Source organism: Desmodus rotundus, chromosome 4, assembly GCF_022682495.2.
Source record: "Desmodus rotundus isolate HL8 chromosome 4, HLdesRot8A.1, whole genome shotgun sequence".
In the NCBI taxonomy this organism is placed as follows: domain Eukaryota; kingdom Metazoa; phylum Chordata; class Mammalia; order Chiroptera; family Phyllostomidae; genus Desmodus; species Desmodus rotundus.
Window position 1 is genome coordinate 157146674 of NC_071390.1, and position 24708 is coordinate 157171381.

The 24708-nt window shown below is 42.6% G+C and overlaps 1 protein-coding gene across 7 annotated transcripts in view; it reads right to left on the minus strand.

Annotated features, from left to right (window-relative positions):
- Positions 1-1835: 1835 nt before the first annotated feature.
- CHRNA9 (cholinergic receptor nicotinic alpha 9 subunit) overlaps positions 1836-24708 on the minus strand; it is a 38910-nt gene continuing 16037 nt past the window's right edge. For 2 of the 7 annotated variants that reach the window (XM_053923493.2, XM_071221304.1), the window contains exons 3-8: positions 20125-20247; positions 18011-18324; positions 17572-17717; positions 16467-16621; positions 9508-10040; positions 1838-2655 (exon numbers count right to left, since the gene is read on the minus strand). In XM_053923493.2, the coding sequence (XP_053779468.1) occupies positions 2114-2655; positions 9508-10040; positions 16467-16621; positions 17572-17717; positions 18011-18074 (1440 nt within the window). In that variant the 5' untranslated portion in view covers positions 18075-18324; positions 20125-20247 and the 3' untranslated portion in view covers positions 1838-2113. Of the gene's footprint in view, positions 2656-9507; positions 10041-16466; positions 16622-17571; positions 17718-18010; positions 18325-20124; positions 20248-22454; positions 23147-24099; positions 24208-24708 lie in introns of those variants that run through there. The other 5 variants (XM_045183071.3, XM_053923495.2, XM_045183069.3 and 2 more) reach the window with 4 other exon arrangements.

The following is a 24708-nucleotide window of genomic DNA, read 5'->3' on the forward strand; positions in this document are numbered from 1 at the left end:
CTGTGGGTTTATTTTTGTGTAGATGAATAATCTCTATCTGTTGAAGACGTGGTCCACTGGGTTTTCTGTTATTTGCAGCCAAATGCAACTTTAATGGATAAAAGTGTTTCTGTAATTAAAATAAAGAAGAAAAAATGTCAGATTCCAAGTTACATTTCTCCAATTGCTTGTAGTCTATTCCATGAATAGACTAAGGGCCTCTGTTCTTCTAAGCTCTGCTCACACTCTTTTTTTTAATGCCTTCTAATGCCTAGCCCACTTGTTTCTCCAACAAACTCCTACTCATTTTTCAGAGCCCAGCTCCAATGTTATATATAACCCCACAAAGTCTTTCCCAAGCTTTCCCTCAAACAGATTCATCATCATTATTCCCATGGCATTTTGTCCATGTTTCTACGATAGCACTTTTACCACTACATTGTATTTGTCTGTTTTCTTGACTGTCTTCTTTAATGAACTGAGAGCAATATGTGAGCAACTGAAGGGTTAAATCATGTTCTGTATTTGTTCCCTCCAAAGCTGACATAGCGTCAGTATATAGTAAGTGCACAATAAATGTTTTGCAAATAAATCAACACAAGAATAAAAAACAATGTCTATATCTTTAAACTAACTACCATCCTCCCTTTCCTGGGGTAACCCCTGACTTCTCTTTACTTCTCTTCCTCTGTTTTTAATCAGGAAAGGAATCATTGAGGAGCTGGAAATCAGGAAGTGGGTTAGTACTTGGATCATCTTAATCAAGCGGGTAGTGGGGGAGAGCTTGCAAACACGTTTTATTGAAAGTAGGGAAAAAGTTGAGAAGCAAAGGAAGTAATTTAGGACAGAAATTCAGAATTCAGACAGAGAAACTCTCAGTCTGCCCTACCCTAAATCGTGACCTGCTATGGCTAAAAGCAATGCGGCTTTAGCAGGCCTGGCCCCCGCTCAAAGTCACAGTGCTGAGGGTTGGCATCCCACCTCCGCTCAGCACCTGGCTGGACGCTGCGGAAGTAGGGTACTTATGTCCACCTTCCTCTGACACCGTTTCTTCCTCTATGAAAAAGAGCTAGAAAGACCTGCCTGCCTAATTTACAGAATGTTGTGAAGATCAAAAGGGATCAGCCTTATGCACAAGATTTGCTATGACACCCCATGCAAATGTAAATCATGTAGCTTTGATATATGTAGGAGACACTCAATAAATGTTTGGTGAATGAATGAATGAGCCCAGTTCACTGACAGTCTAATTTAAATCAAAGACTAAATGCAAGAACAACTTCCTCTTTAGGGTTTGTATAAAACACCACTAACATGTATGACATCATCATTATGAAGAAAACTCTCTTGCCCATTGAGCTGCTGATCTTTAGACTTTCTTTATATGGGACAAAATTTTTACTCCATTATATGAGATATGACTTGAAAGGCACCATGCCTGAGAAAGAAAACATCAAGGCTTAAACCACATTAAGGAATATATGACTATTTTCCTTTCTTAAAAGCATGTCTGAATAGGGACTAAGGGGGAAATAAGTTTAACTTTTAAACAGTAATGTAGTTTACCTCATTATTTGCATTGCTAAAGGGGAGAATAATTGTGTGATCCAGAAGCCAGCCACTTACCACTACGGTAGGCCATAAAAGAGTCCTTCTCTATTTCCTCCACATTCCTACCCATGCAATTTTGGCCCTCCTGCTTAATGTAACCTGACAAGTACCTGAAATGTTGATTTGAGTTTTTCTCTCTATACATTATTTTTATTGTATTTTTCATTACCATTTTAATTTATTTTTATTAAATAATTTTTCATTGTTATTTTATTACAGTTGTCCCAATTTTTCCTCCTTTGCCATTTATCCCCCCTTATACCCTCCTCCACTTCTACCCGTCCCCCTCACCCTGAAGTCACCTCATTGTTGTCCGTGCTCATGAGTTTTCTCTTTTATTTTTGATTTGAAGTTAAAAATTAAAGACAACATAACACCTAAATTATGAATTACATATATTTGTGTCTATATATTATATATCATATTTGTGTTTATATCATATATATATATATATGTCTTGGAAAAATTATTAGAGTAGATCACAGGGAATTCTATTGATCTATCCCCACATACCAAATATCTACTAATCTGCCCTTGCTATGATCAAAATAGTCATCACGAACACCATAATGAAAAATATCCACATGAAGAATCGATCTATGACTTTCGCAACCTTCTTCCATTCACTCCCCTTGGAATTGGTGGCCTTGTGGTCTTTGAGGCACTTGGCAATGTATTCGATATTCCTCGTCAGCACTGTGAAACGTGCACAATAGCTGTCAGCATCCTGCGGGTTCCCTCCCTGGCACCCCAAGTCATTCTTTATGAGTTTGTTCATCTCCTTCTTTCTGGGAAGGCCTTTGTTCCTGGCTGTTTTCAGACTAGGCTCTGGAAGTTTGTCATAAACCTTCGTGAGGTGGTCCCGCTCCCTGTCGCGGTGGGGGCTAAGGCAGCTCTCACCCACATCGTAGACTAACAGCATCCTGGACATGTACTTCAGGAAAACCACCCTGGCCCAGGGCGGCACGGGCCGGGCCTCAGCCCCGCAGAAGTGGATATTCATCACCATGATGGTCAAGGCAGTGGAGGCTGTGATCAAGGCCATTGTAGCTATGTAGTATTTCCCTGGAAAACACCAGCAGCCAAGTCAGTTCAAAACTGTCCTCATGTTTGGCTCAAAACAAAAACTCCTTTTTTAAGGAAGCTATATATATTAATGGGTTCTAGTATATACTTTTGAATCAGACTCTATGGGTTCAAATTTCAACTCTGTCCATTACTAACTGAAATAAGTTATGTGCATGATCCTGCTAAGCCTCAGCTTCTTTCTTTGTAAAATGAGTATAACAATAGTATCTAACTAATAAGAATATTGTGAGGCTCAAATGAGGGGATCCATGTAAAGTCCTCAGCACTGTCCCTTGTCCCAACTTAAAAGGTTTATGAATGTTTGCTGAGATCATTCTGTGAAAAACTTTCACTTTCAACAAACAAATAAATGATTAACGATCTCAGCCAGTTCTCAGAATTGTCTTCAGTGCTCATTAATGGGAAAGTTCATTACTGTTGGAAAAGAAGAGACACTACGTCACTATGTCTTAAACACGCATATGTCTTTAACAAATGACTGCATAAAGCAAATATTCCTGAAAAAACTTATGGAAAGAAGCAATAAAAATAAGGGTAAAAATATATAAAATATAGAACAAAAAAACAAGATGATGAACAAAAGCAAGCTGTATGAAAAAGTAATGAAAGTAATGAAATTGATAACGTATTGCTAAGGCCACTCACAAAATAGAAGCATGTGGTAGTGGGGAGAGAGAGAGAGAGAGAGAGAGAGGATACACAACAGAAAAGAACTAAATCAAAATTTAGAAAACAATATAATAACCTTATAAATAGCTGTATGATGATACATTTGAAAAAACGTAGATGAAATTTCTAGGAATACATCAGATGTCAAATTTACTGTAAGAAGATGGAACACTTGAATAGAAATGGAGTTAATCAAATACCTTACCCACCCTGCCCTCAAATACTCTAGGACCAAAAGGTTTGGTAGGTTAGTGAGTCTTACCAAACTTTTAAGAAATAGGTAACTCATTCAAGTTGTTGCAGAAACAGAAAAAGAGGAAAAACCACCTGGCTATTTTATGAAGTCAATTTAGCCTTGATTCCAAAAGTAACAAGAAAGAAAATATTAATGCTATGTCACTTATAGACATATTTGAGAAACTCCTGTAACAATTTTTACCTAACTAAACCCATTGGTGTCTTACAATGCCCATTCATCATGATGAAGAGGGCTTAGTTCAACATCAGAAAACCTAATTCACTACATTAATGGAGTGAAAGAGAAAACTCACATGATTATCTTAACAAATGAAAACAATGGATTTAATAATATTCATCATTCATGTATTATTTGTTAAAAGCTCTAAGGAAACTAAAACCAAATGGAACTTTTCTTAATATGGTAAAGGCTAAGGGCCAGGTACCTGATCAAATGCTATACTTCATGAAGAAAACCTGACACATTTCTGTAAGACTGGAAGTACATTTCATAGGTGTAACAAATAAATTGTGATTGTCAAATACATATTCTCAAGATCTGTGTGCACCATTCCTGAAAAATACACATTTTTATATTGTCACAGAAATAGAAGAAGGAATGCTTGCAAAATTCCTCAGACATGTCCTGAGACATCTCTTCTTAGAGACAGCCAACTTGCTGTTGAATGTCACTGCTAAAGGACAGAGAAGGACCTTCCAATTAATGTTGCTTCAAATAGGGTTATGATTGGATGTCATCACTGTCCATCATTTCTGCCTCTCAGAAGTGGTAATAAAAATGCCATTATACCTTTTCCGCTTTATTACTGGTAAAGTAGGGTGTAGAGACACTTTTGTAACTATTTCTTTAAAAGGGGTGTGTGTGTGTGTGTGTGTGTGTGCCTGCGTGTCTATATCTTGCTTGGAGAGACATAGAAACAAACCTCCAGAGAAACCAATGTAATAACATCTAAATATTGGATAATAAGGGATTCAGTAGAGGGTAAAGGGGAAATGCAATATCCTTTGATATTGGTCTCTACGTCTCTTGTTCTGAAATGTCTCCTCATTTGCCTACTTTAAGGAACTAAAAGTTATGTCTAGCTTTTGATTTAGATAAGCATATTTAAAAAAAATTTACTGTTGTTCAACTACAGTCATCTCCATTTCCTCCCCCATCACTCCACCCCACCTCACCCCTCCCTGCCTCCCACCCTTGATCCTACCCTGTTTGACTTTGTCCATGTGTCTTTTACACATGTTCCTTGATGACCCTTCCCCTATTTTCCACCATTATCCCTCTCCCCCCTCACCTCTGGTTACTGTCAGTTTGTTTTTTATTTCAACATCTCTGGTTATATTTTGCTTGCTTGTTTGTTTAATTGATTAGGTTCCACGTATAGGTGAGATCATATGGTATTTGTCTTTTACCTCTTGGCTTATTTCACTTAGCGTAATGCTCTCCAGATCCAACCATGCTGTCACAAAGGGTAGGAGCTCCTTCTTTCTTTCTGTTGCATAGTATTCCATTGTGTAAATGTACCATAATTTTTTGATCCACTCATTTACTGATGGGCACTTAGGTTTCTTCTAATTTTTGGCTATTGTAAATTGTGCTGCTATGAACATTGGGTTCATAGGTTCTTTTGAACTGGTGTTTCAGGATTAAGGAAGACACAAATAAATGGAAGCATATACTGTGCTCATGGGTTGATTTGGGTAAGAATCTTTTACAACAACATGGCATTGATGTAGAGGTGTTGTAGCTGAGTAGTATCCTTGGTGGCAGGGCATGGGTATTGAAGTGTTAGGGGACATCTCAGAACAATGTAGATTAAAAAAAAAAAGCCCTGGCTGGTCTGGCTAAGTGGATTGAGTGCTGGCCTGTGAACCAAAGGTCACCAATTTGATTCCCAGCTAGGGTACATACCTGGGCTAGGTCCCCAGTTGGGGGCGTGTGAGAAGCAGCCAATCTATGTTTCTCTCACACAATGTTTCTCTTTCCCCCTTCCTTCCCCTCTCTCTAAAAATAAATACATAATGATAAACAAAATCAATAAGGCTTTAAGCAGACTCATCAAGAAAAAAAGAGAGAGGACCCAAATAAATACAATCAGAAATGAAAGGGGAGAAATTACAACTGACATCACAGAAACAGAAATGATCATAAGAAGTTACTACAAAAAACTATATGCCAAGAAATGTGAAAACCTAGGTGAAACAGACAAATTTGTAGAAAAATATAATCTTCCAAAACTCAATGAAGAAGAAGCAGAAAGCCTGAACAGACCAATAACAGCTGATGAAATCAAAGCAATAATCAAAAAACTCTCAGCACACAAAATCCCTGGACCTGATGGTTTCACAGGAGAATTTTATAAAACATTTAAGGAAGAGCTAACCCCTATCCTTCACAGACTTTTCCAAAAACTCCAAGAAGAGGGAAGACTCCCAAACTCTTTTTATGAGACCAGCATCATCCTAACCCCAAAACCAGATAAAAACACAACAAAGAAAGAAAACTACAGGCAAATATCGCTGATAAATATAGACACTAAAATCCCCAACAAAATATTGGCAAACTGCACCCAGCAATACATTAAAAAGATCATACACCATGACCAAGTGGGATTCATCCCAGGGATGCAAGGATGGTACAATATTTGTGAATCAATAAATATAATACATCACATAAACAAAAGGAAAGATAAAAATCACATGATCATTTCAATAGATGCAGAAAAAGCATTTGATAAGGTACAGCACCCATTTATGATAAAAACACTCAGCAAGTGGGAACAGAGGGAGCATTCCTCAACATAATAAAGGCCATATATGAGAGACCTACAGCCAACATCATACTCAATGAGCAAAACTAAAAGCTTTCCCACTAAGATCAGGAACAAGACAAGGATGTCCGCTTTCACCACTTCTATTCAACATAGTCCTGGATGGAGGTCCTAGCCACAGCAATCAGACAAGAAGAAGAAATAAAAGGCATCCAAATTGGAAAGGAGGAAGTAAAACTGTCATTGTTTGCAGGTGACATGATAGTGCACATAGAAAACCCTATAGACTCCACCAAAAAGCTACTTGATCTAAAAAGTGAATTTGGCAAAACAGCCAGAAACAAAGTCAATATTCAGAAATCAAAGGCATTTTTGTAGACCAACAATGAAATATCAGAAACAGAAATCAGGGGGAAAAAATCCCATTTGCTCTAGCAACAAGAAAAATAAAATACCTCGGAATAAACCTAACTAAGGAGGTAAAAGACCTGTACTCAGAAAACTGCACAAAACTGAAGAAAGAAACTAAGGAAGACACAAATAAATGGAAGCATATACCATGTTCATGGATTGGAAGAATTAACATCATCAAAATTTAAATAGCATCCAAAGCAATTTATAGATTCAATGCAATCCCTATTAAAATACCAATGACATATTTCACAGATAGAGAACAAACACTTCAAGTAGGTGGGATCACCATACCTGACATCAAATTATATTACAAGGCTATGGTAATCAAAACAGTCTGGTACTGGCATAAGAACAGACACATAGATTAATGGAACAGAATAGAGAACCCAGAAATAAACCCAAGTCTCTATGGTCAATTAATATTCAACAAAGGGGGCAGAAACATAAAATGGAGTAAAAATAGCCTCTTCAACAAATGATGTCGAGAGATCTGGACAGCTACATGCAAAAAAATGAAACTCGATCACCAACTTACACCATACACAAAAGTAAACTCAAGATGAATAAAAGACTTAAATATAAGTCATGATACCATAAAAGTCCAAGAAGGGAAGAAAGGCAGGAAAATCTCAGATATTCCACATAGCAATATTTTCACCAATATGTCCCCTAGAGCAAGGGACATAAAGGAAAGAATAAACAAATGGGACTTCATCAAAATAAAAAGCTTCTGCTTGGCTAAAGAAAACATTAGCAAAATGAAAAGGGAACCAACTGTATGGGAAACCATATTTTCCAATGATATCTTGGGCATGGGTTTGATCTCCAAAAAATATACAAAGAACTCACACGACTCCACACCAGGAAGACAAACAATCCAATTTAAAAAATGGGCAAAGGACCTAAACAGACACTTCTCTAAGGAGGACATACAGAGGGCCCAGAGACATATGAAATGATGCTTCAGTAGCCATCACTAGCCATCAGAGAGATGCAAATTAAAACCACAATGAGATACCACTTCACGTGGGTAAGAATGGCCATCATAAACAAATCAACAAATAATAAGTGCGGGCAGGGTTGTGGAAAAAAGGGAACCCTAGTGCACTGTTGGTGGGAATACAAACTTGTGCAGCCTCTGTGGAAAACAGTATGGAATTTCCTCAAGAAACTAAAAATGGAATTGCCTTTTGACCCAGAAATTCACTGCTGGGTTTATGCGCTAAGAATCCTGAAACACTAATTCAAAAGAACCTATGCATCCCAATGTTCATAGCAGCATAATTTACAATAGCCAAGAGCTGGAAGCAGCCTAGGGGCCCATCAGTAAATGAGTGGATCAATAAACTATGGTATATTCACACAATGTACCATACTATGCAGCAGAAAGAAAGAAGGAGCTCCTACCCTTCGCAACAACATAGATGGAACTGGAAAGTATGCTAAGTGAAGTAAGCCAAACAGTGAAAGACAAATACCATATGATCTCACCAATAAGTGGAACCTAATTAACAAAACAAAATGGCAAGCAAAATATAGCCAGAGACATTGAAATCAACAACAAACTGACAGTAACCAGAGGGGAGGGGAGAGGGAAATAATGTGGGAAAGAAGGAAAAGGGACATAAATGAACATAAATGAGGGACCCATGGACAGAGCCAAGAGGGGATGGGATTGAGGGTGGGAGGTGGGTGTGGATAGGGCGGGGGAAAGTGGTGGTAGGAAAATGGAGGCAACTGTATTCGAACATCAATAAAAAAAGGAAAAAAATAAATATATAAAATCTTAAAAACAAAACAAAACAGGAGGCAGAACTAGTAGTCTCGGTGTATGCTCCACCCTTAGAGGGACATTTCATTATTACAGATGGATAAAAACGTGATCTACTTTAGAGTCACCTCAAATTCTCAAATGTTGCCCGAGATTGCTAAATTAAACTCTTTCAGTACAGGAACCTGCACTCTAACAAGGGCTCCCACACCTATTAGACCCAATAAAGGTTGGGAATTATTCCATTAAAAATAGATGGTAGGCTTAAAAATCCAGCTTATCATTTCTATCATGTTTGCCACTCTTCCCAAGAAGAGACCCCTTGTGATGTGAAAAGATAAAAACAGTCACTGTTTTCTCAACACTTACCATACGCCAGGTTCTGCACTCAGCAACGCCACATGAGGGAGCAGTTACATGATGTGGCAGAGACTCAAAGATTAAGTAACTTCTCTAAGACTGACCAAGGAATGAAGGTCGTCAGAGTTCAAATGCAGATTTCTTTGACTTCAAAATCAAGGCCTTAAACTATAAGCCAGAGGTTTTTAGATTTGAACACAAAGTACATCAAAATCACCCAAAGGCTCATTAAAACAGATGCTAGCCCTCACTCCCAAAGTTTCTAATTCCCTAAGTCTAGAGTGGGCCCCGAGAATTTGCATTTCTAAACCGATGCTGATGTTGTGGGTCTGGGGACCCCCCTTTGAGAACCACTGTATAAACTATATTGCCCCTCACGCTTCCTTTGGGTCACTCTGGAGACCACAAGACCAGTTTTGTCTCCAACAGCCACATCTGCATTAAAAGATCCCAACTAAGACACTAGATGAAGTATGCGACCGCCTGTGTGGAGTGTGAAGCTGGCCTAATTGCTCTAAGTTTTAAAGGCACAGATATAACCCCAGTCACTACAAGGTTAGGTTCGAAGTATAAGACGCTTGAACTCACCTATGAGAGGGACATTTTCTGAGGCCGGCATGATCTCTGCCACCATGAGCTGAAATACAGTCATGGCCAAAAGGATGGTCACACCCAGGGAGACCTTTTCCCCAGAGGCTGCAGGGAGATAAAAACTCAAGGGAGCCAGAAAAGATATGAGGACGCAAGGGATGAGGAGGTTGACAATATAGAAGGAGGACCTCCTCTTCAGAAGGAGGGTGAATGTCACGTCGGGGTACGGCTCCGAGCAGCAGCCATAGGAGATCACATTCTTCACTGCAGGCATGCCATGGACCTCCCATTCCACGTCTTCAATGAAGTCAGAGAGGTCTCCGCTGTCCAGGGCGTTGAAGATGTCCACCTGATTGCCGTTGTAGGTCCAGGAGCCAAAGGTCAGGTTGCACTGCTGATTATCAAAGGGGAAGTAGGTGACATCCACCACACAGGAGCTTTTGGTGATGGCAGGTGCATCCCAGGTGATCAGACCATCATATCGCAGGACCACATTGGTATTCACAGGCTCGGAAGATTCATCGTCAGCCCTGGAGGTGAGAGAAGGAAAATGAGAGCAGCTTGCTAGAGGAACTCACCAACGTCCCGCTCCAGACAGCTCACCAGCCTGTGTCCATTGCTTTAATTTTTTGGCAATGGGCCACCGTTCTCCCTATCACTTTGTCTTAAAAATCTGAAATCAACTCTAATTTTCTCTTCTCCTCTGTCTCCTGTGACTAGTGAGGGACAAGTCATTCTGGATTCTTCCTTTAAAGCATGTGTGTTCTATGTCCCTTCCTATCCAGTCCCAATGCCACTCTCTTGGTCCAGGTACAATGGTTTATTCAGCCCGACCAAAAGTAAACCTGTCGAAGCTGAACTCTAAAGGGGAGGCTCTGCATACCTGATTTTGTTAATATTAGAATAGCTTTTTGTTGCTGTTGAAAGGTTTGTACATGTCTATTGTAGAACACTTGGAAAACAGAAAAAGTTCATTAACCCATACTTTAAGAGATAATCATTTATTCTGGATAATTTTTCTTTGTCCACATTATGCCTGGCATTTGGGGGCACAGAATTTTTATTTTCCTTTAGGAAATTACTTTGTCCACCACCACTGCAAGGCAGATGGACTGTTGATTTAGACATAAGAGGAGTTAAGATTTTCTGTCCAGGGAGCGCCAGACAAGACCTCTACAGGAAGGGAGCGAGGGGACGCAGACCCTGTCCTCACTTTTCCCCCTTTAATTGCCCACTGGTGCTCCCCATTCACCAGAGCCAGGGGACAAAGGAGCCCACTATCTCAGGAGGAGTTTAAAGACATTCTTATTTATTCACTTCATGCCCAGTATCTTATTCTAGATGTTCCATGATCTACTCCCATCCCACTGTCCAGCCCGATGTCTCCCACAGTCTTCTGCACTCATGTCCCCCAACCAAGGTTGAAACCGTAACAGATCTTGTGAGTTTCCCTTTTTTACTCAAACTCCTTTTACTATTTATAATACCCTGCATGTAGAAATCTAACACATTGTTCAAGAGCCCCCTAAAATGCTATTGAATGTCAACTCTAATTGAAAAATAAAATTTAAAAATAAATAAATGTACTTTTTTAAAAAGATCCACCTCTGAGAAGCCTTCCCTCTCTCTCCAGTCAAATGAAATCTCCATCTTGGAGGGCCACGGCGCTTTATTCCTGTGTTATAAGGACTTCACGTTTTTGCCCTGTATTACAGTTTTTACATACGTTTCTTATTAGACTGTTCCTTGAGGCCACAGACTGAGTTTTAAAATCCTAATTTATTCCTCAGAATATTACAGAATGCCTTGCACAAAAGAAAGGTGGTAAGAAAGTAAATGGGCTGGCTGAATAAATAAGGTTCATTCTCCTTTAGAAAGTGTCCTGACATCATAGGAATAATCACAGAGAGATTTTGGGTTCAAAACCTGGTTCAGGTTTTATAAACATGAGCAAGTTACATTTCCGTCACTAGCCTGTAAAAGCAGGGATTGTAATACCTTAAGTTTCTTTTCTAAATTTTATATTAAGTATATAACTATATGTATTAATTTCTTATTGCTATCATAACATATTTCCACAAACCTAGTGTTTTAAAATGATACAAATTGAACATCTTTGTAGTTCTAAAGGTCAGAAATCCTAAAATCGAGATGGAGACAAGGCTGCATTCCTTCTGGTGACTCTGAAAGAGAGTCATTTCCTTGTCTTTTCCAGTTTCTGGAAGCTGCCTGCATTCCTTGGAGCAGGGTTCCTTTCTCCCACCACTCTGACCTCCGCTGCCTTCAAAACATCACCTACCCTGACCCTCCTGTCCCTCTTTTGCAAGGACTCCTGTTTACATTGGGCCCACCAGGGTAATCTCCTAGTCTCAAATCCTTAAGTTAATCACACCTGCAAAGTCCCTCTGGCCACGTTAGGTAACATATTCCCAGGCTTTAGCGATGAGGATGTAGACTCTTTGGGGGCTATCATTCTCTCCACCACACTCTGTAAAATCCCAATTCTGTCTGACACATGGTAAGTGTCCAATGTATATATTGCTTTCTTCTCTTCCCCTTCCCTCTGTTTCTGACTGGGTTCCGTGTTCTCAACTACAATATGAAAAAATTACAGGGACAAAAGTTCAAAATGGAGGTCAAGAGAACAGCATGACCCAAAGAGAATATTTATTGTTTCCCTCTTTTGTTCCCTTTCCTCTTCTACTTGGTGTTCTCCAGGCAGCCTCTCCTCTCCTCCATAGCTGATGAGAAACTAAACTGATTCGAGTGGGCTTGCACTTGAGCACACAGGCCTCTCCTGGAGGGAGGGGCTGTAAGAATCCTGTCCCCAGAACTGGAGGTGTGGCCTGGTACGAGAGAGAACAGTGAGGGCCGGCCAGTTTCTCAGTCACCAGAGAGTGCCCGGAACTCAGCATAGATGTGTCCATTCACTCCAGCCCACAACCCAACCCTTTTCATCTCCAATGTCTCAGTCATTCAAGTACCCCCTTTTGTCCTCCTCCACATTAAAAAGAAACTCCCTTGTCTTCCAAGGCTAACTTCCCCTGGGTACTGGGATTCCTTTCCTTCCAAGTCTCCTTCAGGATTTCGCTTCTCTTTGTCTCTCTTATTCTCTCTGGCTCCTCTAGTCTCTTCCCAACTTTGTTCCCAAGTCTCTACTACCAACTTCTCTTCCTCCCAGGCACTTCCCACCTTTCTCCTCTCTTTCCACACACTGCTCTCAAGAGTAACGGATACCTGCTGTTGTCCCATCTGCATCATGCTTGCACTCTTGCAACTTGGCCTCCTCCCAGCAGGCTCTCTTTCAAAGGTCATGCATGACTCACAAACAGGCAAATCTAAAGATGGCTTCTAAGTCCCTATCCTGTTCAACTCTGGCCAAGCATTTCACACTGTGGCTTGTTCCTAGACACCCTTTTTCCCTTGGTTTCTATGACAACTCTCTCTCAGTTCCCCTTCTCCCCCTTTACCCATTTCTTCTAAGTGTCCTCTACACATTCTTTGATGAAGAGTTTCCCTAATTTTATCCTCAGCCATTTTCTTCCCTTCCTTGAATAGTTCTACAAGGGGTTACAGACCTTCTGATATCTCTGTCCTTGATCTTCTTTCCAGGTTTCAGGCTTGCCCTTGCAATTCCTTCATTGGTCATCCCCATGTGGATGTTCCTTTAGTCCCCAAACTGAATCAGTCCCACAACAAACTTGTCATCTTTTTTCCAAAACTTGTTCTTCTTCCTCCTCCCTTAATTGCAATCTCATCTAAAAACTTCGCTGTCCTCTCAGTGACCTAGGCCAGCGATTTTCAACCTTTTTCATCTGGTGGCACACATAAACTAACTAATAAAGTTCTGTGGCACACCCCAAGATATATATTTTTTGTCAATCTGACAAAAAATAGGTATAATTTTGATTCATTCACACCAGTTATTATTGTGTTGGCTGTTGTCTTTTTTTTTTTTTTAATACTCCAAGGGAAAAGAGGTCAGTGCCCCTGACTAAATAGTCAGGTATTGCATTTTTTAGAAATTCTTGCAGCACACCAGTTGAAAATCAATTATGCATGCCACTTAACTGAAATTCAAAGCTAAATTCTAGAAAATCTTTCTGAATGCAATAGGGCACCCAATTCCTCACTAGGTCTAAAGCCCAAGTATTAAAACTACCCATTAAAACCGAACAATTAGAACCCTCTCATAATAAATGGGTATTTGGAAAGTCTATAATCCACTCTTTCTCTAATCTAAAAATGTCAGGAATTCTTGTAGCCAGTTATACTAAGCATTATATTGTCCATATACTTATACTAAACAATGTCACCAGAACTTGACCCCCAATTGCTTATTCCTTTACTGATTTGGTAACAGAGCCAGTATCTGCTTGAACCATTATCTTCCTGAAGAGCTCACTATCTCCTGGGAAATTTTATTGCTCAAGTCATTAGTTATTCTTTTTTAATTGCTTATCTTCCCTTTAATGTCTCTTCATTGTCTTGGGTTTTGTACCCGGGAGCAATTTTCTCTCTTTTCTCTGCCTTATTTTCTTTATGATTGCCTCAGATAGCCAACAAGTCTTCCCAAGGACTTTTCTCTCCCAAACTAAGCATCAACAAATTCAACTACTACTCATATGCAGCCACTTCCAGGCCTATCACCATCCAGATCCTCCCTAACAAGTCTCACCAATGGTGATTTAGGCACCAATGGTGAATCTAGATGTTAGCCATCTTTCTACCTAAACTATCTTTATCACACTTGACTGCATCGCCTGCCTTATATGCTTCTTTCCTCTCCCCACCGCCACTCGGAAAGCCCACTTTGTGGTCTACAGGGTTCTGTACCAGCTTCTGGGGAGTGGTGATATTATATCTGGGATCAGAAGATTCTGTAGGTCCGGGGATTTGGTTAGAACAACCAGGGTTGGGGAAATGGTTACAACTGGGGGTCCCTCCTTTGCCTAATTATATAACTCTCTTCAATTCTCATTTCACTGGTTGAAAAAAAAATACAAATGACATCCAACCATAGTTACATTTAGAGTTTCCTCTAAATAGTAAAACTCTGGTGTTACTGAGAAGGAGAACACAACAGAGCTGCCTGGGGCAGGAGGGCAGGGAAGGTTAAAGAGTCAACCCAGAGGAATGGAAACGCGTTGATTAACCTGTGTGGTGAAAAGTTTGTGTGTGGAAGGACTGTGAACAGAACTCACACATCTCAGGGGAAGGAGAATGGGGACAGAATTTACCAAAGCCACAGTAGGTTTGTGTGAGCCCATGAGCATATGACTGTTTTCTCTGATAAGGGGGAACTGGGGTAGGCTTAACTTAGGTCACCACGCAAGGTTGCATGGGAGCATTTCAGTAAGAGTTGGTCACTGCTTCAGCCACTCAGAGCAGGAAGGAAAGGAGAACCAGCATGGTTTGTTTTCCAGGAGGAACTGTCAGAACTTACAGAATGCTGTAAGTGCTCTATGTAGACTGCATTTTCTGATTATTCTCCTGCATCCTGTGGATGAGAGGAGGTAACAGACGACATGGCTTTTTCTCACCCTGTCTGTGTGTGAGTGCGGGAAGTGGGTAGGTGAGGAACTGGAATGATAAAGCACAAGCGCTTGGAGGTTATCTTGCTTGGGTAGATTCTTCTGGATGTTCAGAGTGGGGAATGGTCAGCAGGACCAGGGCTATGATTCAAGAGGTCATGATCCTCGGACGAGCTCTCTGAGTAAGGGGTGAGACTAAAATCCAGGCTGCAGCCCACCAGCACCGCTTCCTTAGGGGAAGCTCATGCCCACTAGCAGGCTGAGCTCTTTCTTAGGAGAGGTCCAGAGCTACCCCTCATTCACCTTGTTCTGAGCCAAAGACAAACCTTTCCCAACCCACAGAAACTTGAGTTTCAGAATAAAGAGACAGAGCCCCTTTGACAGTGGGTGGTGCAACTGGGCCTAACTGTGGCAGACCAATCTGGTTCCTTCTCAAAATGTGGTCCATGGACCAGCAGGACTAACACCTGGAGCTTATACAAGTGCAATGGGTCTACCCCAGACCCACTAAATCAGAACCTGTATTTTAACAAGCTCCTCAGGTCATTCACGTGTACTTTACAGTTTGAGAAACATAAATCTTACCTACCCATTTACTCAAGGCCCTTTGCAATCTAGTATATCCTCCACTCCATGCAAAGTCCAAAATTCATAGGCCAGCTTCTAGCTGGCCCATTCCGATTTAATCTTAGTAGTATCATTGTTATTGATACCTGACCTTGGAGAAGGGAACACCCTAATATGGGATGAATTGTGCCCCCCACCCCAAATTCATAGGTTGAAAACCTAGCCCCTGGAACTTCAGAATGTGACCTTATTCAGAACAGAGTCATTGGAGATGTAATTAGTTAAGATGAGATCACATGGGTATGGTAGGGTGGACACCTAATCCAACACAACCGGTGTCCTTATAAAAGGGAACATGTGCACACAGATGAGACAGAGAAAATGCCCTGAGAGGATGAAAGCAGAGATTGGGGTGATGCTTCTACAAGTCAAGAAACAACAAAGACGGTCGGCAACCACCAGAAGCCAGGGGAGTGGACAGGAACAGACTCTTTTGCACAGCCCTCTGAAGGAACCAGCCATGCTGGCTGACACCTTGATCACGTACTTGTAGCCTCCAGAACTGTGAGTCCCACATTTCTGTTGTTTAAGCTCCTCAGCGTGTGACACAGTGTTACAGCAGCCCTAGAAAACCAATACAGCCTCTAATACACTTCTTACCTGAAAAAGAGAGTGTAGCTCTAGGTTTTATGAGCTGCTATTTTGTCATCTAAGATTCTATGACCATCATTTCAGGGCCTAGGAACAGGTATTGATAATTAAACATGTTTTAAATATTCCTTTTTAAAAAAAATTACGTTTAAATTATTTTAAATCAACAAGTTCATTCCTGAGAAACTACTGACTTACGCTTACTTGTTATACAGGACAATATCCGGCCTCCACACCAGGTCGCTGGGGATCCTGATGGAGTCCAGTCCATCATACTGGTCTCGATCCCACGTGAGATACGCGTCATGCCAGATTTGGCGGATCCACAAATAGGCAGTCAGAATTTGGTTTCTTTCGTCCTGCACAATGAACCCAGATATATTTTTGTGCAGTAGACACCTCAGCTAAATGCCTTTCATCTCTAGACCACTTGTTCTTCACACAGCACTGTTCTGTTTTCAGTAAATAAGTGAGCGCTTTCTCAGTCTAACCCCCTGACTCACCGCCAAGGCCATACTTTTTTTTTCTGCTTTATTTAGTGTTTGAAATGTAAAGTGAAAAAATATTTAAGTCATCAAATTTTTGCATGAATCAACTGCCCAAATTTCTCCGAAAATGATCAGGTGGTGATTCATTTTGAATGAGAAAGTCAGGAAATATTATTTACAATGGACAGACGAAAAGTCTTTCAAGTCTCATAATTCTGTGTAATTAAACAGATATAAGCACTAAATAAGGTAGGTCATCTTAAACCACCACCTTTCTTTTTTTTAATTGGAATAAAACTCATATAACATAAAGCTCACCATTTTAACCATTTTAAAGTGGCTTTACAGTTTAACCATTCTGTGGCTTCCAGGGTATTCACAATGTTATGAAACCATCGTCACTATCTAATTCCAGAACATTTTGTCACCTACCCCCCTAAAAAACCCCTCAGGCCATCAAGCAGTCACTCGCTATCTTCCTCGGCCATTCCATCGTCCCTGGCAACCAATACTCTGCTCCCTGTCTCCATGGTTTTGCCTATCTTAGACATTTCACAGCAATGGGATCATATAATATGTAAGACCATCTTTCTTTAGATGATCTCAGACTGGTACTGTTAGTGGCCAGGACAGGTAGCATTTAGTGAAATTAATTTTGTAGAACATTTCCTCCCCCTGGTATCCCCTTCCCCCACCAGCTTCAACATGCAGCTGTCTGTTCTCCTTCTCTCTCAAATTCCCAGTTAAAACACCCCTTTGGAAAACACTGTTAGTTTCTTTCTAAGCAACATGCCAAAGAGTCACCCCTTTAGGGTACTCACCATGTCCTTAATCTGGGAAAGTGTAATCTGCAGTGTGACATTCAGGACTTCATCTGTATCTTCTACTGGACGCAGAGCACTGGAATAATCTTCAAAAAGGTCATTAAACAACTTGTGGGCATATTTTCCGTCTGCTGTTTCTGCAACTGCTCAAAAGGAGGGACCCGGATCAACATTTAGTGTCATGTGTATTTCAAAACAAAAAACAACAGACTGAGAACTAGAACTGGGGATGACCCGGCATCAGCTAGGGACAAGTTTTTGGTGGGCAAGGGTTATTTTTCTAGCTTGACCCATCGGGATCAGCGTGAGTTAGTAAGAAACATAGAACACTTCCTTGCATTTAGATCGCCAGTTCTGTTTGCCGGCCCACCCCGCCTCCCACTGAAAAAGTGGCCCCAAATGAACAGAGATGGTTACCCACCCACCCGTCTCTTACCTCTCAGTCTGAAGGCAGCAAAGTAAATCCAGCAAAAGGAGACGCAGGGATGGGACCAGTTCATCTTTTTTCTGAGCCTCTATAAATTCCCAGAGAGGCAGTGTGACTTCCCCCCCCCCGCCGTGAATGGGAAGGGCCTGGGCACAAAGATCGCACTCTGGGGCAGTCTCACAGCAGCCAACAGGAGAGTTCAGGTTTGCACTGCACAGAGAGCCTGAAGTCCGGGGATCCCTCCTCCCCTGTAATCTGAGACTGGCAGCTCCAGTGGCTCAGATGCGCAGAGTCCCAGGTGGGTTAGGTCAGGCTGTGCTGCCCTGGAAGGACCATCACAGTTGAGGGTCCCTAGCCACCCTCAGCAGGAGCATCTAGATCAAACTTCCAGGGAAATACAGGTAGGCACCTGACACCTTAGGAGATTCCATCTTAAAAGACTGGGTACTTTCCACACCTGCAGCAAGCAGATTCAACCTTGAGCCTGGGGCTAAGGAAAACTGAATAGACCCAGTTGTGGGGCAGTCATCTGGAAGGGCCGTGTGGGCTTTGAGCAGCATTTGAAGAGGAAAAGAGAAGCAATTCTGGGATCTCAAGAACAGATTGGCATTTGGCTTTCTTCTCTGCCTTCTGCTTCTCATCCCTGGGCTTCTATGCTTCAGTAGGCCCACTGGGCACAGATCCTGTGTAGCGTGTGTGAGTCTATGTGTGAGGGGTGTGCTGGATGGGAGAATAACATTCACCCCCTTCAGAAACGGCAGCACTGTGTTCTGCACTCGGGTTGGATGGCCAGCCCAGACCCTTCCTAGCTCCACTAATACTGAGCCTTCCTGAACTAGACACTGGGGAAATATTGGGCCTTCTCTCTCAGAGTTACTAGGATAGCACTTGCAAAAGCATTTTGAAAATTGTAAAGCACTGTGTAAATGTTGGTGATTTTCACCTTTGATCAGCCTTGCAGATCCAGAATTTCCATATTTACCCAGGGCTTACTAGCTCTAAAAAATGATTCAAAGGCTACTAACCAAATCAGCATGAGAATGATTCAGAAGTAATGATGATATTATCAAGGATGATATCCCTTTGCATTGAATGTTACTTCATATAATTTTATAGCTTTTTCTCAGATGCAATCCAATTTTGCTCCCACAAAAGAACATCAATTTTCAATTGCCATAGCCTGCCGTCCCCATGCCTGGGGAATCTGCCTTGGAAAACCAAATTAGGCTCTTTCAGTAGCCTGGAATCAAAGCAAGGAAAGTGGATAGCTCTAGTTCATCAGGTTACCGCTGGCAGGTGAGTCACCCTGTCCCTCTCCAGGAATATATCCTCCGAATGGAACGGACACTCAAGCCGTCAGCTAAATGTGTTTCTTAATTGCCTGTACCCTCGTGTTGATTGTACAGGCATTATCTTCCTGATGCCCCAGACTGACTCACTCATTAAATGACACAATTCCTAGTCCCCAAGCTTGCTCAGGCCTCTTTCAACAAACTGTCTGCTCTGGAATCTCAGAGGCTGAAGAGACTTTTGAAATTGAATTGAATGCCTGCTTTTCACATGAGGAGACTGAGGTACAGAGACACCCAGTCACTAGCTTTTCCTCAGCTCCAAACCAGAGAGAGAGAGAGAGGGAGAGCGAGGGAGAGAGATGGAGAGAGAGGAAAAGAGAGGGAGATCAAGGGAGAGAGAGGGGGGAGAGAGGCCTGTGATATGGTGGTCCCATAGCTTGCAAAACACTAATGGAAGAAAAAATCCATTGAATTCACTATTGGGAATCCAATAAGGCTAAAAATCAGGCAGGTATGTTTTAGACAGCTTTTTCTAAAAGGTGTGCTCGGACAGCTTGGTTGGGGAGAGTGCTGGGGGTAGAAGAATTGAGCAAAACAGAAAGAAAGAGAAAGAACTCGTGGACATGGACAACAGTGTGGTGATTGTGGGGGGAAAGCCATGGGTGGAGGAGGAAGTGGGTATGGGGGGGTACCAGGTGATGGGAAAAGATTAAATTTAATTTAAAAATAATAATAATCTGAATAAACCTCAGTCATCCAGAAATTTGGAACCTCCTAAGTGCACCCTATTTCCTGAGCACCCATGGTAATCCAGGTTCACAGAGCACTGACCTAGTTCAGTTTGGAAGTTCAGGATTCTCAGGCCGGCAGCTACCTTTCCCCAGCTCATGTGTAGACCTTCTGATCAGCATCTCACCACAGGCTGTGCGAAACCATCCCCCGAGGGAGTATACTCTGGCCAGAAAAAAAGAGACCCACAGTTCAGACAATTTCTAGAGAGCAAAACAATCCTTTCAACGTCCGCTCTGTTAGGGAAGCAGCAGCTCCTGCCGCAGCAGAGAGGCCCCACCATTTCAGATTTGCAGGGAGCCGATGGACCAACAGGCACTTACCTACTGCTAAGTATGGTATGAGGGTATTAGACACATTTCATAAGATCTTAATATTTTTAAACACAATTTTTATTATATAAGCAATACATGTCTAGTGTAGAATTATTAGAGAGTATAGAAAAGCGCAATGCAGGAAAAGAAAGGTCACCTAGAAGAATCCAACCACGCAGATAGAGACAGGGTTTACAGGGCAGACATCTTTTTAAAATGTTCATGGGACTGTGTTTTGCCCTGACCTTTGGGTCTGGAAGGACACAGACAGACCTTGAGCAGAGCTCTGTCTTGCTCTGTGCAGACCGTGAGCACATACAAGTGCTGAGGATGCTTCTAAATACTCTTTCCCAGCCCCTCCTCTCTTGCCTCAGGGTCCCTGCTCAACGCTTTTTGGTTGAGCTGCTGAGAACCCTTTGCCCATTGGGGTCACATCTCCTGGAGCACTGTGGCTCTGTTCCAGAAGGCTGATGGCACGGTTCCAGTTCCTTGGAAGAGACCCCCTGCCTGGCAAAGAATCCTAATGAATACTTTGTTAAGAGACCCTCTCCCTGTAGCAGTGGGAAGGGAAGGACCAAGGAGTGAAGAGGACAAATACCTTCATTCTGCTACCTGTATTTTTTAAACAAAAAGCTGCAAAAGTCAAACGTAATGTTTTATAAAGAATTCCCTCCCCCCTAAATTAAAATGGTATGAATATTTTCTCCATTTCATTAAACCTAGAATCAGAATATTTTTACAAGACTTTTTAACTTAATTTTTAGAGAGAAGGGGAGGGAGGAAGAGAGGGAACGAAACATTGATGGGTGAGAGATACATCAATCAGCTGCCTCTTACACATGTCCCGACCAGAGACCAAATTCGCAACCCGGCACATGTCCTGACCAGGAATCGAACCTGTGATCTTTAGCATTTCAGGACAATGCCCAGCCAACTGAGCCACTCTGATCAGGGTTAGAATCAGACTATTTTTAAACCCATGAAGAGCTCTTAGAAACCTCCAGTTGAGCTCCCTCATTTTACAGATGGAAAAAATGAGGCTTAGAGAGAGGGTAGATGGGAAAGGATTCTGACTCTCCATTGAGAGCCCAGCCAGAGACCCTCAGCCTCCCCTAGGAGACCAAGCTCTCAGAAGAGAGGAGCTGTCCTGGGCTCTCAGAGCCGCAACACGGCTGCTTCCCAGCTTGCTGAAGTCTCAGCGATGCCCCATGGGCATGCATGGGGAGACAGGCCCCCACGCCCGAGGACCTGTTTCACAGCTACTTTCTAAGTTTGCTGGACTCATCCTGGGCACGAGCCTCGAAATTAAAAAGTCGAAGTTTCTTTCAAGGAGTGGTCTCCCAATTCCTTCACCATGCGCCAGGGTTTGGGATAAGGGCTGGTAGCTGGGATGCTGGGTTGTGTCCAAAGGGCTACCCCTGAGGCAGAGCTTCTTTCTGCCTTCATTTTCATGATCAAGAAAAGCAGTATCATGTCGAGCTTAAAAGCATAGCCCCCGGAATCAACTGCTTGGATTCAAGCCCACCTGCCTCTTACTAGCTGCATAACTTTGAGCAGGTTACTTACGTCTCTGTGCCTCTGTTTCTTTAGCTACAAAATGAGGAAAATCATAATACTGCATGATCTTAGGGTGGTTTTGAGAACCAAATGAGTTAACATATGTGAAGCCCTAAGAACAGCGTTTGGCCATAAAAAGTGCTAAATAAGTGATATTTAAAGGGGGAAAATGTACCCCAGCATTTTTAAAAAAATGACCATGTAACCCGTAACTCCAACTCACTCTCTCTCTACGTATCCATCTTCTATCTATATGTCTATCTATCCATGTCTCACTCTCCTCCAATTCCATCCCCTGTCTCTCTCCTCTCTCTCTGTCTCCCTAACTTCTTGAAGGACCAGTTAGAGCAGGGGTCCCCACACCCCAGGCCAGGACTGGTACAGGTCCATGGCCTGTTAGGAACTCGGCCACACGGCAGGAGGAGAGCAGCGGAAGAACAAGCTAACCAGTCCCTGGTGCCAAAAAGGTTGGGGACCTGAGTTAGAAGATAATAATTTTACCTGAGAAGCAGTTTGTATCGGGTGGGAGAATATCAGTCCTGGCGTTTCCTTGTTGTCCTTTTTACTGCAACATTAATATTATTGTCAATCCACAGTCCCTATTTGGTTTTGTAGCCGTGTTTTTCATCCTCTAACCCTCTGCGAGCGTTAGCCCATGTAAACCCATCACAGGAGCTGGCAAGCTTTTCCTGTCAAGGATCAGATAGTAAATATTTTCCACTCTGCAGGCCATATGGCCTCTGCAGCAGCTACTCTCCGCCACCGTGGTGCTGGGAAGGCAGCTGTGGGCAATATGTGAACGAATGAGGGTGCTGGGCTCCAATCAAATTTCATTTACAAAAACAGGTGCCCGGCCATAGTTTGCTGACCCTTGATACAGGTCTGCAAATCCTTAAATCCACTTCAACAGGCTCAAGAAAATTGTAGTAGGGGTCCGCGTTCCAGAAGAAGACAGAGCACCGACAGAAGGAAAGCCAGGATCGCCAGCTTGAAGTGGGCAGACCCGTGATGAGGCTGGACTGGCGCTGACTGAAACTCAGCTAGTTAAGTTCAAATTATGTCCCAGCACAGGCTCCCAGGGGCCCTGCGCCAGATTCCTAGAGAGAGGGAGCTCACACTCATGAAAGGCCTTCCCGTTGGAGAGTCAGAAACACGTGGGAACTGGAGAGCACATAGCAGCCCTGCAGGACCTCCTAGAAAACAAGAGCAGTGGGCCACATGTCTCAGTGTGGTGTCGGCACCAAAAGGCGTTCACGCCGGGGGTGGGCCGTTCCTCCTTTTGTAACCGAACACGTCTGCATCGCACTCTTTCCCCATGGTCTTCTGGCGATGTTAGAGGTGTGCAGTGCACTAGAAAATGGTTTGTGGCAAAACCCAGTAGGACAGCCTCTCCTGGTGTTTCTGAGCAGGGTGAAGAAAATCCCAACTCCTGAACTTTTCTAACTGACATGAAACAGGCATCATCTCTGACCCCCTCTCTCACACCCCCCACATACTAGTTTTCTAGGGCTGCCCTAGCAAAATATCACACACTGCATGGCTTAAACCATAGAAATTTATTTTCTCAAGTTCTAGGGGCTAGAAGTCTGAGATCAGGTGTCGGCAGGGTCGGTTTCTGTCCTTGGCTTGCAGACAGCCGCCTTCTCCCTGCGTCTTCATGCGGCCCTGTCTGTGTGTGTGTGTGTGTCTGTGTCCTAATTTCCTCTTCTTAGGAGGACACCAGTCATATTGGATTAGGGGCCACCCCGATGACTTTGCTTTACTTCAATTACCTGTTTTAAGTCCGTATGTCCAAATAGCACATTCTGAGGTACCAGGGGTTAAGACTTTAACATATGGATATTTGGGGACACAATTCGGCCCATAACACTCTACATTCAATCCGCCCACAACCCTGGCTGCTCCACCTTTGCAACACACCTGGAATCCAGCCACCTCTCCCCGCTTCACCATCCTGGGTCAAACCATCGCCAATTCCCACCAGCATTGCTGGGCTTGCCTCCTAACAGCAGACTTGGCCCCACATTCTCATCTCCGTACAAGAGCCAGGTGCTCATTTTACAGCACAAGCCCAACCATGTCACCACTCTGCCCAGCCCTCTCCTGTGGCTTTTCACCTTCCTCTGAGAAAAGCCCCAATCCTTACCCACAAGTACAAGGCTGCAGCCTTTCCGGCTCTATCACTGTCCAGCTGCACTGGCCTCTTTGCTCTTCCACAGACACACTGTATACACACCCTGCTCAGGGCCTTTGCTCTTTCTGTTTCCTCTGCCTGGGGTGCCCTTGGTCATGTCCTGTCGGCTTCCCCTGTCTCTTCCTTCTCCGTTCAGCTCAAATGCCACCTTTTCAGAAGGCCCTTCCTTGACGACCCTACATAAAGTAATGTTCCCCTCTCTGTCCTTCTTCCCTGCTTCGCTTTCCCACCACACTTAGGACCGGCTGATGTGTGTGCACGTGTGTGCCCTTGCTTGCTTCTTGTCTAATCTCCCTACTGGAAATCAAGTTCCATGAGAGTGGCAACTTGGCCTTGTTCCATGCCATACTCTCAGATAGAGAGAAGATTATTTATTGATTGAATGAATGAGTAATATCTAGAATGAGGAAAATAAATCTAAGGAATCAAAAAGTGGGGGGAAGTCCAGCTTACAGACAAAAGAAGGTGGATATATCTCCAGTGATTTACAAGCTTATCAGAATCTCTTCAGCACTCCTGACTGGGGTGTTTTTTATAGCCTTAGAGTGCTAGTCTACTGCT